This window comes from Jaculus jaculus, chromosome 5 (assembly GCF_020740685.1).
Source record: "Jaculus jaculus isolate mJacJac1 chromosome 5, mJacJac1.mat.Y.cur, whole genome shotgun sequence".
In the NCBI taxonomy this organism is placed as follows: domain Eukaryota; kingdom Metazoa; phylum Chordata; class Mammalia; order Rodentia; family Dipodidae; genus Jaculus; species Jaculus jaculus.
In genome coordinates, this window is record NC_059106.1 from 169,613,161 (window position 1) to 169,625,358 (window position 12,198).

The window sequence follows — 12,198 nt, forward strand, 5'->3', positions numbered from 1 at the left end:
CTGGCCTTTACAGGTACTCACTCCAACTTAACCACCCAAATCTGACATTTTGAAGTTGGGATCCTCATATGGGAGAAACTAGGCGGCATTTTTCTTTCTGAGCCTGGGTTACTTCACTCCATATATTTTCCAGTTCCATCCATCTTCCTACAAATTTTATAATTGCATTATGAAGCCTCATGTGCCACACTGGATCAAATGTAAACAGCTGATTTTTCTTTTTTTTTGGGGGGGGGGGGTTTCAAGGTAGGGTCTCACTCTGGCCCAGACTGACCTGGAATTCACTATGGAGTCTCAGGGTGGCCTTGAACTCATGGCGATCCTCCTACCTCTGCCTCACGAGTGCTGGGATTAATGGCGTGTGCCACCACGCCCGGCTGATGTTTCATTTTTAATATATCATTTTTCATTACCAACGCACATGATTGTGTCCATCCACCCTTAGTTCCCCTCTAGGCAAAAAGTTCGCCCTGGTGAATCACAGCTAGTCTTTTTTCTTTTTTTCAAATCACATTTATATCTTTTTTAAAATTTATTTGAGAGAGGGAAAGAGGCAGAGAGAGAGAGAGAGAAAGAATGGACACACCAGAGCTTCCAGCCACTGCAAACGAACTCCAGATGCATGCGCCACCCTGGCTTATGTGGGTCCTGGGGAATCAAACCGAGGTCCTTTGGTTTTGCAGGCAAGTGCCTTAACCACTAAGTCATCTCTCCCAGCCCACATTTATATCTTTTCCTCTCTAAAATCATTCTTACTTTCTCTTGGGATGAACATCAGCAGGTGGTCTTCAGCCTCTGCTTCCAAGCATAGTTTGACTCTGTTCCCGTCCCCACGTGACCTTCAACTGTAAAACTGAATTCTTCATCTTCAGAGTTTTTTCCTCCCCAGGAGTCTTTCCACAAAGCCAGCAGTGTTGTTTGCTCTTTTCTCGGATGAGAAGCCTCTCAGACATCTTGGATTCCTCTCTCCTACCTTTTCATGTTGTGTTACTCAGTGTCCTGTGTGTGCATGCACATGCGTGTGGGTACACATGTATGTACATGTGCATGTCAAAGCCAGGGGACAACCTTGAATGTCGCTCCTCAGGTGCCTTCATGCTTGAGGCAGGGTCTCTCACTGGCCTCTAGTTGGGTTAGACTTTGCTGACCCTTAAGCTATAGGGTTCACCTGTCCCCACCTCCCTAGTGCTGGGATTACAAGCCAGCACCAAGATGCCTGGGTTCTGGATTGCACAGCAAGCGCTTTACCATCTGAACCATCTCCTGACCTCACTAGCCATTCTTTTTAAGAGTCTAATGCTCTACCAACTGAGCTAACTGGATAACCCCAGTTGTTGTTTTTTCCAAGGCTGACCTGGAATTCACTCTGTAGTCTCAGGGTGGCCTCAAACTCACAGCAATCCTCCTGCCTCTGCTTCCCAAGCACTGGGATTAAAGGTGTGCACCACCACACTGGCTCCCAGTTGTTCTTTTTAAAAAAGAATTGCTCAGGCTGGAGAGATGGCTTAGTGGTTAAGGCACTTGCCTGCAAAGCCAAAGGACCTAGATTTGATTCCTCAGGACCCACATAAGCCAGATGCACAAGGTAGCACACGCATCTGGAGTTCGTTTGCAGTGGCTGGAAGCCCTGGTGCACTCATTCTCTTTCTCTCTCTCTTTTCCTCTCTCAAATAAATAAATAAAAATATTTTTAAAAGAATTGCTCACTCCTTATCTTCCTGGTTCCTGTTACCCACCTGCCTTGTTACCAACTCCCTTCCCACATTGCTCCTTCCAGGACCAGATTTACACTGTCTTCTCACAGAGCCATGGGCTTCCCTAGAGCCTGCCTTTGATGATGGCCTTTTCCTGCTCAAAAATCTTAGTATAGCTCTCTATTCTCAATAAAATTGAGTCTAAACCTAGCCTGGCTTTTACTTCTGTTTCCACTTACATCCCTTCTTAAACTTCTTTTCCAGCAAATGGTTGACTCACCATTTCCTGAGCCCCTTCCCCTGGCCAGTCTCTGCACTTGCTCCAGTGTCCACCTGCACAAATATTCCTTCCTTCCTGACACATCCACCCAACTCGCCCAGACGTCCACCCCCGTCGCTTCGCTTCCTCCTCACGCTTGCCTCTTACCTCCTTCAGGCTCTTGCAGTCAGTATAGGCCATTTTAGAATCGAATGCCCCCTGGTTACCACCATTCTTCTAGTTGTGATAACTCACATTGCTCTTGCTTTTTGTTTTATTTTCAAGGTAGGGTCTCACTGTAGCTCAGGCTGACCTGGAATTCACTATGTAGTCTCAGGATGGCCTCGAACTCTCGTGATCCTCCTACCTCTGCCTCCCGAGTGCTGGGATGAAAGGTGTGCGCCACCACGCCCGGCTTGCTCTTTAGAGCATTTTTAAGTTGCTTATATATTTTTATGCACAGTATTAGATGATACTGAACATACACTGAAAGGAAAACTTTGTGAAGGCTGGATTTTTGGTCAGCTTTGCTCACTAATAAATCCACAGCACTTCCAGTAGAACCTGGGATGTAGTCGGTACATAAGAAACAGTTATGTAAGTTGAAGATGTTCAGTAAAGATTCAGGGATTTGATTTTACTTCATTGACCCCTGCTATACCCCACCCCCATCACTGTTAGAGTATTGCGGGGGGGGGGGGAAGCTAACAATTGACTGCGGAATCTTCTCTCTGCTCCTTCTGAGAGACTTTCGTTCTTCTGCAGATATAAATGAGTGCCAGCTCCAAGGTGTGTGCCCTAATGGTGAGTGCCTGAATACCATGGGCAGCTTTAGATGCACCTGCAAAATGGGATTTGGACCAGACCCTACTTTTTCAAGTTGTATTCGTAAGTAATAATTACTTTTTATTCCTATTTTTGATCACTTGGATTTTTATGGGGGGTTATTCAAAAGAAGAGAGATATTTAGTGATCAAGTGAATATTGTAAATGTGCAAGGAAACTGCTTTGATTAAAACCACAAGACAAAGGTTATAGTATAGACTGGTATAGTAAACTAAGTCCATGTTATTGGACCTTCGCTAAAATACATTTTAACTGCATTCATAAAAATTTAATAGCTAAAACTCACAATAGAGAATAATCATAACAAGGGAGCAAGCTTTCATAAAAAGACAAGAGTTAATTGAAATAGTCATATCAACTGTGGTACCTGGGAAATAAAAACATGTCCCCCCACCCTTCACAAATACTTCAGCATTCTTCTGACTAAATAAGGCTTTACCTCAGCTTCTGCCTTTAGTTACCCCAAATTCCACATCCCTGCACTCTGGTGTCACAGGTTTGCCTGTGCTTCCTTAGCTGGATAAGTGTGGAATACAGTTCCCAGGGCCCCTCACTTAGGATTTCCTAATTCACTTCAAACTTCAAATACTCTGCCACACTGTCCTCCAAATCCACACAGTGCCTCCACAGGTATACCATTTGGTCTTGCAGATGTCTAGAAGGTTTCCTATTCTACCCACCAAAAGTGAAAATCCTGCATCAAGTTGCAGATTGTAGTATTGGCTCTGAAAATATAGCTTCACCAAGGAGGCTTCCCCTTCCTGAAACCTAACCCTGCAGTGACGAGAGGCCATATGCCAGTGAGAGCTGAATGCACTTGAAATAAAATGTCCCCGCATGTAGAGTTTCTAAAGATTACCTCATTTTAGCATAGCCACACCCAGTATTATGAAAGTAAGTAAACACTGGTTTTTTTTTAATAGCTATATATAGTTAAAGATTAAAACTTGGGGGGCTGGGGAGATGGCTCAGTGGTTCAAGGTGCTTGCTTGCAAAGCTAGATGGCCTGGGTTCAATTTCCCAACCACCCACATAAAGCCAGATGGGCATTCATTTGCAGCAGCCAGAGACCACGGCACACATATACATACACATACACATGCAAAATTTTAAAACAGTGTAAGAACAGGATAGGATAGCTTTAAGAACAAGTCCACATTTGCTTCCATCCTGATAAGTTCTTATTTTCTTTATTTTTACTATGGCATTGGTGCATGCTGAATTGCCTTCCTCCTGTCCCAGTTTTAAACTTGACACTGGACTATGGGAAGGCACTCCTGATGAGGGTCTGGTGTCCCGCTGAGCTGTGCTGTCTCTAATTTTCTTCCTGGTAGTGTGCTGCCCAGAGAAGATACAAGAAAGACAGACATAGTCACATAAAAATGACACACTTGTCATTGCAGGTGGATCTCTGTTGTCTTTTACGATATTTGTCACTAATTACTACTGTTTCCCTTTAAAAACTAGCCAATGCAGATTAGGAAATTCTGCACGTAAGTCTTTTTTATTATTTCCCCCCCTGCATTATGTGGTTGTGAAACCTGCGGGCATTTGCTTTGGGGAGGTGGTGAAATCCAGTTGTAAAGTTTGCACACAAGTATACTTGAAAACCGATGTCAAGCTTTGGAACTTTCAAGCCAACAATCACATGGTTGACAATATCCAGATAATTAGGGATCATTTTGGTTGATTTTGCACCATATAAATAAACATTTTCTAAATAGTTTTCTAATTTAAGCATAAAAGATTGTAAAAAGGTTGAATATAGAATTTGTTGTAAATGTCTTTTTCTCCTAATAATTTGATAGTCTGTTTAAAGTTCTCACATTGAAGGTTGCAGATCAGTTAAATGTGGAGAATTGACCATAGACTGTTATACAAAACTTTGTTTTGTTTTTCGGGGTATGGTCTCACTCTATCCTGGGCTGACCTGGAATTCACTATGTAGTCTCAGGATGGCCTTGAACTCTTGGTGATCCTTCTACCTCTGCCTCCTGAGTGCTGGGATTGAAAGCGTGCGCCACCACACCCAACTTGTTTTAAGAAACTTTGATTAGATCTGATGACTAGCATTAAAGACAGTCATCCAGGTCTTAATGAGATTGCAGAAACCTGCCAGTGAGAATTTTTAAACACTTGCATGCCGTCCGAGCATTTATTTTTCCTGTCACTGACCAAATAATTCTGAATTTATTAAACATCCATCCATTCTTATTTGAAAAATCGCTAATTCAATTTTACAGTTCAGCCACAACAGCTGAAATGATAAGCCTTAAGCGATGTTTGTTGCTAGTTAAATGTTCCAGTTGAGAGTTTGGACTTAAAATCTGGGCTCTTGACCGGCAGAGCCAGCAGACGTATTTCTCTTTCCTCTGAATTTGCCACGTGTGATATCCTGGTGATGTGTAGCCTTCCTTCAAGGGATTCCCATTCGGACAAACCCAGCCTGATTTGTCCTTAAACTCTGTCAAGAAAGTGAGGTGGCGTCTGAAGACCACTGAGAAGGACCCGGGAAGATGGTGTTCACGGGTGAGGGGAAGTTAGACGGGTGGCGCGCTGCGTGGTCATGGGGCACAGTGGGCACTGAGCACGCTCAGGGCTGGGAGATGCACACACGCGGACGGCGGCCACTGAGGACATTTGCTTAAGCAGCTTGAAAGGAGGGCCGATCCAGGCCATGAAAGGCGTAGCTGACTCTGTGAACTCCACGAAGTGCACTTGGCAAAGGCCGAGGAGCCTCTTGGAAGCTCTCCGTGTTCCTGCCCGCGGCGAGGAGAACCCCCGTAGACTTCCTCGACTCCGGCCAAAGGCTGCAGCCACCTCCCTCTCCCCACCCCCGCCTGCTCCCTGCCCTTGACCTCACCAAGACCACAGGAAGAGAGGGCAAGGGTGCTGGCATCTGCTGCCTCTGAGCTATGTGTCTGTGGCAGAGGGTGCCGGGCCAGTGTGCTCAGAACTTCACTAACTTATGGGCAAGGGTGGATGTTTTGGACATAGTACAGCCAATTCAAGAGAGGTAAAATAACCTTTGTGGATCAGGTAGGGAGAATGTCTGCCTTGTGCCCTGTAGTTCTTTTCGGTCAGGAAGTGAAGAGGTTCAGAGTGAGTGCCAGTTGAGGTTCAGGGAAGGCACTCAGAGGAAAGAAATCTGCTCTGGGGCTTTTGCTATCTTATGGGATGCTCCACCCATGGGCTTGAAGCTAGTTGCCAGAAATAGAAGACGCGTTCAAGAACTTCTGCCGCCATTGTCATGGAGCAGGTTGCATTTATGACCATGATTTCTTTTTAATTTCCCCCAGCTTCTTTATGAGATACATACTAATATTTATCTCTTAGAAGAGAGATTTAGAGACATCTTCCGGTCACTCGGCTAATAACTGACAGTTGAGAATGAAAACCAGGATTCTAGTCAGCATTCAGCAAACTGTGGCCTATGTATCAGATTGGCTTGCTGTCTGTTTTTGTGAATAAAGTTTTATTGGGGCACAGCTATCATCCACTGGTATGTTGTCAAAGGCTGCTTTTGTGCTGCAATGGCAGAGTTAGGAAGTTGAAACAGATTATTGGACTCACAACACCTAAAATGTTTTATTATTTGGCCCATTACAGATAAAGTTTGCTGACCCTTAAGCTAGTCAGCACTGTCCACTAGAACTTTCTGTGGCCATGTGAATGTCTTTGCATGTGCACCTGCTGGAAAAATATCATCAGCTGGGGAGATGGCTGAGCAGGGAAAGCGCTTGCCTGCAAAGCCAGCCAGCCCGAGTCTGATTCCCCAGTAAAGCCAGATGCACAAAGCTTCACATGTGTTTAGAGTTTATGTGCAGCAGGCAAGAGGCCCTGGCGTATCTATGTTCTCTCTTTGTCTCTCTCTCCAGTTCCTCTTTGCAAATAAATAAATGAAATTTTTTTTAAAAAAAACCCTCCCAGTAACAGTCCAGGTGTCTGATCCCACATCTGGGTACTATTGCCTCACCATGTTGATACACAAAATTAACCATTTACAACTAGTCAAAAAAGAGTTCCCCTGGTCACATACAATTATTATGCATCAATAAAAATCTGGAAACAAAAAGGAGGAGAAAAGCTGGACATACTGACGCACACCTTGAATCCCAGCACTGGGGAGGCAGAAGTAAGAGGATCATCGTGAGTTTGAGGCCCCCCTGAGACTATATAGTGAATTCCAGGTCAGCCTGGACTAGAGTGAAACCCTACCTTGAAAAAAAAAAAAAAAAGGAGGAGAAAGGCAAGTTGCTTTAAATGCGAAGAGCTATCAAGTGGTAGATCCACAGTTGGAAGGCAAGGCTGTCCCTTGCATCTTAATGTAGTAGATTTTTCTTAATGGCAGCTAACCTGGGACCTCAGTCCTGCTGGAAGGAGGGAAACATAGACCGAAGCAAGGAGAGGAAGTTAGTGACTGGTGAGCAGCAGGTGACAGAGGAAAGGCAAGCGGGAGCTGGGCACAGTAGAGAGGAGCTTTGGTGGGGACGCCAGTCTTGGTCTGGTTCATCAGTTTTTGAGTCAGCCAGGACTTGGTCCTGTAGCACTTACTCCAGGCTCATCTGTGTTAGGAAACACACTTTTTTTTATTTTTTGAGGTAGGGTCTCACTCTAGCCTAGGCTGACCTGGAATTCACTATGTAGTCTCAGTGTGGCAAGGATGGTGCCCTGACTCCGGATGGGTTTACTTGGAAGCACGGTTTCTCACTTGTGCTTGAAGGATCATCTGATGTTTGCTTGAAAAGTTGGTCTGGTTTTTCTCGCATGATGTCAGGCTTTGTCTCTCTCTACTGCAGCGGATCCCCCTGTGATCTCAGAGGAGAAAGGACCCTGTTACCGACTTGTCAGTTCTGGAAGACAGTGTATACACCCTCTGTCTGTTCACCTCACCAAGCAGCTCTGCTGTTGTAGTGTGGGCAAAGCCTGGGGCCCACACTGTGAGAAATGTCCCCTCCCAGGCACAGGTAAGACATGCCCAGTTGTATACGCATAAATGTTCCCAGCCATGGGAGCAGTCCACATGACTTGGGCAGCTTGACTCATTTTTGGTTTTTGACTTAATGTTTACTTTTTAATAGCATAATGTGTTTGTATCATTATCATTGAAAACATAGACATCTAAGGCTTAATATGAAAAAAAATACATGCAAAAATAGTTTCCCATTTGGGGAGAACTTTAATGTTAGACTTCCTTTTGGAAGCTAAGATGCTTCTGGAACCTGGGTCCTAATTTCTAAATATAAAGACCAGAAAGTTCCACAGGGTCATGTACCCTCCTTCTGGTTGATCACCCGTCATTTTACAGTAACTGGACCTCATGCCGGTGGACTCATTAACTCAGTAATTGAAATTGCACTTAATTTATATGATTGGCAATGAAGGGAATTATATTCATGATGGAATTTATGCTATGAAGATTAGTGACTCCCAGTGCTGATCCCACCGAAACCTCAGTGAAATCTCAGGGCAGCCGTGTTAATGAGTTGATTCTGTAGTCCCGGGAGATTAAATTTCTCTAGGAACTTTCCTTCTACTACAAAGAGTCACTGCGTTTTCCACCAAGGTTCAGAGGGATTGAATGGAAAAGACAAAAGACATGACCTATAAACATGGGTACATGATAAAAGTGCCTCTATTCAACTAGCCTGGGGTAGCCATAAAGCAATATACCAAACTGCTTATTTGAGAAGATGCTTCCTATATGGGGAAGCACACATTACGCAATAGGAGGCAGGATATATGCAAAGTTTTCTGTCATCGTCTATCTACCTTTGTGCTCTTTAGAATCAGGAAGAACAATTAAGACACAGGGTCTACATGGTTGATGGCAAATTGATAAACTTGCTAATTTTAGAGTCCTTCAATAGGTCCTCACAGGCTACCCCACCATCTAACACAGCCTATTAAATGAGTAAAATCAAAGGAGGAAAGGTCTTTGCGATTCATAGGTACATTGCAAGTTCAATTTTGATAGCTTTTCCATTCTTCCATGAAGTGTAATCAGCGTGGTGTATACAAATATGACACCTTCCTAAGTACAACAATGAAATTTGAAAATAATGTTAAAGATACGTTTTTTGCACTTAAGTCATTTTTTTTAGTTGTATGGTGATTTTTATTTGAAAAATATCTGGGTAGAAAAGCATGCTTTGTTCTGGAAATAGCCAGTAAGAATTCTATTTCCTGGTAGATTCTGCTGTCTAGTGTGTGATCCTTAGAAAAACAATGTCTTTAGCATGCTTTGCAGGAGTGTTTTAGAGTTCCCTTTTTATTGAGAACTAATTTTAGGCAAGATTATTTAATAGAAGATCTCTTGTTCAGCGAAAGTGAGAAACAACTTATTTTACTTTCAATTTTAAAACTAGAAATGAAAAAATGACCATAAGCTCCCTCGCGTCTGCGTTTGGTAATTCGTCTCCAACACCAACAGAAAGGGATTAAGTGGATTTTTCCTCCGTCGGCCACACACGGCCCTGCCACCCTTGCCTTTCTCCCATACTTACTCGCGGGCATCATGCCCTGGAGGTTAGCAAATCATACATGCTGAATCCACCTTCTTAAAAATAAATACAAGCCACTTGTTCTCCCCGTTTCCTGCTGGCAAAGATAGTGACTACAAGGCTCAGAGTATTTTCTTATCCTCTGGGCACTGAAACATGGCTTTTGCTGGGCTGTCACCCCTGCACTTGTAAATAACTGGCCTTTCCTTCCCGTCTATCATCTCACTCCTGTCTCACTTCATGGATTTCTTCTCACTGTCTTGAGGATCGCTTCAGAAATGCTCCCCTTCTCTCTCCTTCTAACTACCACCCTCACACCAGCAGAGGCTCCCCGCTACGGCTGAGCCTTTTGGGTCTTCAACTAAAAACAAATAGGGAGGATTTCTGCACCTCATTTCTCTGAACATGCTGACCCCTTTCTCTTTGCTTTCTTCTTTCTTTTTTTGTTTGAGAGAGAGAGAGAAACAAATTGGCAGAGAAAGAAAGAGAGAGAGAGTGGGCACGCCTGGACCTTCAGCCACTGCAAAAAAACTCCAGATTCATTTACCCCCTTGTGCATATGTGTGACATTGCAGGCTTGCATCACTGTGCATCTGGCTTATGTGGGACCTGGAGATTTGAACATGAGTAATTAGGTTTTGCAGACAAGTGCCTTAACCTCTAAGCCATCTCTCCAGCCCTGACCCCTTTTTCTTGCTCATCACTGAATGTAGAGACCTGGCACCAAGTTCTTTGTTAATAACTAACAACTTACACAAAAGCAGGAGGAAAAGAAAGAGAAATCCCTAGTTTTTGCTGGTAGGACACGTACACATGAGATACATGTCTTCTGTACATGAAATGGCCTTTAGTATGTTACATATATTTCATATATAATATATGTATATAGGAGTTTAGTTGCTAATATATAAGTATATATAATTTATGCTAAATATATATCATGTAATGTATGCACAAATATATATTCTGGTTCTGATATAGTCTGATTGGGTAGGATAACAGATAAATGTTTAAAGTAAAGGCCAATTATTTTTCTTGTAAATATGCAAGTTTGTCAAAAATTTAAGCAAATTGCTTCTGTTTTACATCTGTTTTTGAAGTTTTTAAATGTACCTATATTAATGATTGACTTATTAAGAGATATTCATCATGATATTTTCCTGTGTCTAAGTTTGCACTGTTAGATTTTTAAAAGGAATATTTTCCCATCCCAAATCTAGCTGCTTTTAAGGAAATCTGTCCTGGTGGAATGGGTTATACGGTTTCTGGCGTTCATAGACGCAGACCGATCCATCACCATATAGGTAAAGGAGCTGTGTTTGTCAAGCCAAAGAACACCCAACCTGTTGCTAAAAGTACTCACCCCCCACCTCTCCCAGCCAAGGAAGAGCCAGTGGAGGCCCTGACCTTCTCACGGGAACACGGGCCAGCAGTGGCGGAGCCCGAAGGTGAGCGTGGACAGGGGTCGTGGGCTCTCGCCATCCTTCTGTGTCTGGATTTGGGGTTAATCTGTTTTTTCACCCATGGAGAACATCATTTCTCAACCTTGACACTATTAACATTTTAAAATGAGTAATTCCTTGATGGGTGGAGAGGGTGTATTGTAGGGTGTTTACCTGTCTCAGTGGCCTTTGACTTCTGGTCACAGCCCTTCCCATCTTGTTACAGCCAAAAAGGTATCGGAGCACTTCAACTGTCTGGGTGCAGTGTGGAAAGTTATCGCTGACTGACAAATCATTCTAATTTGTGTTTCTAACAAGTAGCAATATGTCATGACAACACTAGAACCATTCTTGCTGTCTGGAAGTTACTTTTGCTTCGTGTTTATTATTAGGGAGTGACTTATGTCTTCAGAGAACAGTCCTGATTCATTTCTACATCTAGGAATTCATTTGGTAAATATTAGTTCAGATGGTGGAATCTTAGAAAAGTTAAAGCTTTTTCACTGAGTTTTTGTGAATCGGGATGATGGAAGGAGGCAGGGAAGTAGGAGATGGCCAATGAAGAGATGTGGGAAGACCCCTGGGACAGTACTTTCGTTTACCTTCTGAGAAACCTGAGACCTAGACATGACTCTGCATGTCACAGAGGGTGCATACTGGGCCCCATAACTGCGGTCTCTGTGAAGGAATCTACAGACCACTTGCTTTGATAGTCTCTGGTGCTCAGGAAGAAAGATCTCTATCACTATCTTTCTATATAAACCAGCATTTTCCAATATTTTGAATATCTTAATTACCATTAAAAAAATCTCATTCCAGATAGAAGAAACATACATTTTAGGTTTGTATGAAGTGTGTGTATTTATTCTAATAAAGCCTCTATTGACTTTTCACAGTTGAGTCTCAGGTCAGAACTTAGGGGACCCATTTGTGGCTCTTGTGAGGAGAGAGAATGGCCAGGCTATTGGAGAGCTGGAAGCATGCCACAGCTTCCTTCCTGGGAGGCAGGGGTTTCTCTGGGCTCTGGGCATTTGTTTGTTCGGGCCTATTTCATTCCCTGGACCCCTTCTTCCTTGGGAAAGTAGAGCAGGTAGGACCTCACCTGGTCTTACGGTGTCACAGGCTAGTGTTTGTATCTGTTCATCCTTTGCATAGGTAGAAGAACATTGGCTCAGGTGTATTTCTTCCTCAAGACTTTGTTAATGGGTTTAGCTGGGTAGAATGTCAGTTGACATTCTCTCACTGCAGGAATATTGAAACAGTGGTTTTAGTTAATCTTTTAGCCAAATCACTTCTCAGAGTTAATGCACCTATATAGTTGTTCAGTGCTGACTCGGGAAAGTCCCAGTGAATGTTGATCAAGGTTTGACGACTACTTTGAAGGAATGATGAGTAAAAAGCAAGTCTTTTAAAATACAAATATATCCTTCCATCAGGATAAAATGCATGGCTGG

The 12,198-nt window shown here is 43.3% G+C and overlaps 1 protein-coding gene across 8 annotated transcripts in view; it reads left to right on the forward strand.

Annotated features, from left to right (window-relative positions):
• The window catches only part of Ltbp1 (latent transforming growth factor beta binding protein 1), a 423,409-nt gene that overhangs the window by 280,263 nt on the left and 130,948 nt on the right, over positions 1–12,198 (forward strand). For 6 of the 8 annotated variants that reach the window (XM_045150784.1, XM_045150787.1, XM_045150789.1 and 3 more), the window contains 3 exons: positions 2,719–2,841; positions 7,599–7,766; positions 10,523–10,750. In XM_045150784.1, the coding sequence (XP_045006719.1) occupies positions 2,719–2,841; positions 7,599–7,766; positions 10,523–10,750 (519 nt within the window). The remainder of the gene's footprint in view (positions 1–2,718; positions 2,842–7,598; positions 7,767–10,522; positions 10,751–12,198) is intronic. The other 2 variants (XM_045150788.1, XM_045150792.1) reach the window with 1 other exon arrangement.